This window comes from Entamoeba dispar, genomic scaffold, assembly GCF_000209125.1.
Source record: "Entamoeba dispar SAW760 scf_1105229461343 genomic scaffold, whole genome shotgun sequence".
NCBI lineage: Eukaryota > Evosea > Mastigamoebida > Endamoebidae > Entamoeba > Entamoeba dispar.
In genome coordinates, this window is record NW_001854645.1 from 1 (window position 1) to 1,329 (window position 1,329).

The 1,329-nt window shown below is 18.7% G+C and overlaps 1 protein-coding gene across 1 annotated transcript, besides 3 other annotated features; it reads right to left on the reverse strand.

The window, feature by feature from the left end:
* Window positions 1-33: 33 nt before the first annotated feature.
* Window positions 34-141: a sequence feature (AT_rich).
* Window positions 142-161: 20 nt separating this feature from the next.
* Window positions 162-348: a microsatellite.
* Window positions 349-423: 75 nt separating this feature from the next.
* EDI_294620 (uncharacterized protein) lies at window positions 424-1,255 on the reverse strand (the record flags this gene model as incomplete). Its single annotated transcript, XM_001738410.1, has 2 exons — window positions 424-1,187; window positions 1,246-1,255. 2 exons carry the CDS (start codon window positions 1,253-1,255, stop codon window positions 424-426), a joined length of 774 nt encoding a protein of 257 aa, XP_001738462.1.
* Window positions 1,256-1,281: 26 nt separating this feature from the next.
* Window positions 1,282-1,315: a sequence feature (AT_rich).
* Window positions 1,316-1,329: the final 14 nt, after the last annotated feature.

Sequence of the window (1,329 nt, forward strand, 5' to 3'; positions counted from 1 at the left end):
TCAATATGAAGAAAATCCAATTATGGATATATCTATTAATTGATATTTTTTTTTTTTTTTTTATATAAATACAAATAGATTAATAAAATTGATATTTATTTATCTATAATATCAAATTCATTTAATTTATATTTAATAATAGAAAATCATAAGTTAAAATATAGAATATAAGAATAATAAAGAATAATAAAATAATAATAAAGATATAAAAGATAATAAATAAATAAGATAAAATAGAAGATATAAGAAATAATAAACATATACAATAAATAATAATAAATATTTTAAGTCAATAAAAAAGAATAATATCAAAAAGAATAAATAAGAAAAGAATAATAATAATATAAATGATAATCAATTATAATTTATTTCTACTTCAAATTATATTGTATTTCATTTATTGTACTTTTATTTCATTCATCATCATTTGTTAAAACAATCTCTTGGTATTGTTTTATTTTTCTTTAATTCCTCTTCACATCCACATTCACAAAAACATTCCCATCCAAATTCACTAATTGATGATGGTATATTAATTGATGTTAATGATGTACATTCATAAAAACATTCATCTCCTATTGATATAACTGATGATGGTATATTAATTGATTTTAATGAATAACATCCATAAAAACAATAATTTCCTATTTCACTAATTGATGAAGGTATATTAATTGTTGTTAATGAATCACAGTTAGAAAAACAACCATCTCCTAATTTAGTAATTGAAGAAGGAATAATAAATTCATTGATATCTTTCTTGAAAATATTCTTTCCATTAATTATTTGTAGATTGTCTGGTATTTCAATACTAATTAACACTGGTTCATTCATAAATATTCTTTCTTTACTAATATATTGTAGATTATCTATATTAATTGATGTTAATGATGAACATCCAATAAAACAAAGATCTCCTATTGATATAACTGATGATGGTATATTAATTGTTGTTAATGAATCACAATTATAAAAACAATAACTTCCTATTTTACTTATTGATGATGGTATATTAATTGTTGTTAATAATGAACATCCTTTAAAACAATAACTTCCTATTTTAGTAATTGATGATGGTATATTAATTGTTGTTAATAATGAACATTCTTTAAAACATTTATCTCCAAGTGATTTAACTTCTGATGGTATTGTAGTTCCATATGTATTTCTATCATATTTTGTATATTCTATATTTTTACAGATATTTCCTTGTTCTTTTTCTTTTAAATATGTTGAATATTCTACTAAATACCATATTACTTTTTTAAATATTTTTCCATCATTAAATATTTTTATCTTTTTTTATTATAAATATGAAATGTTTCAATA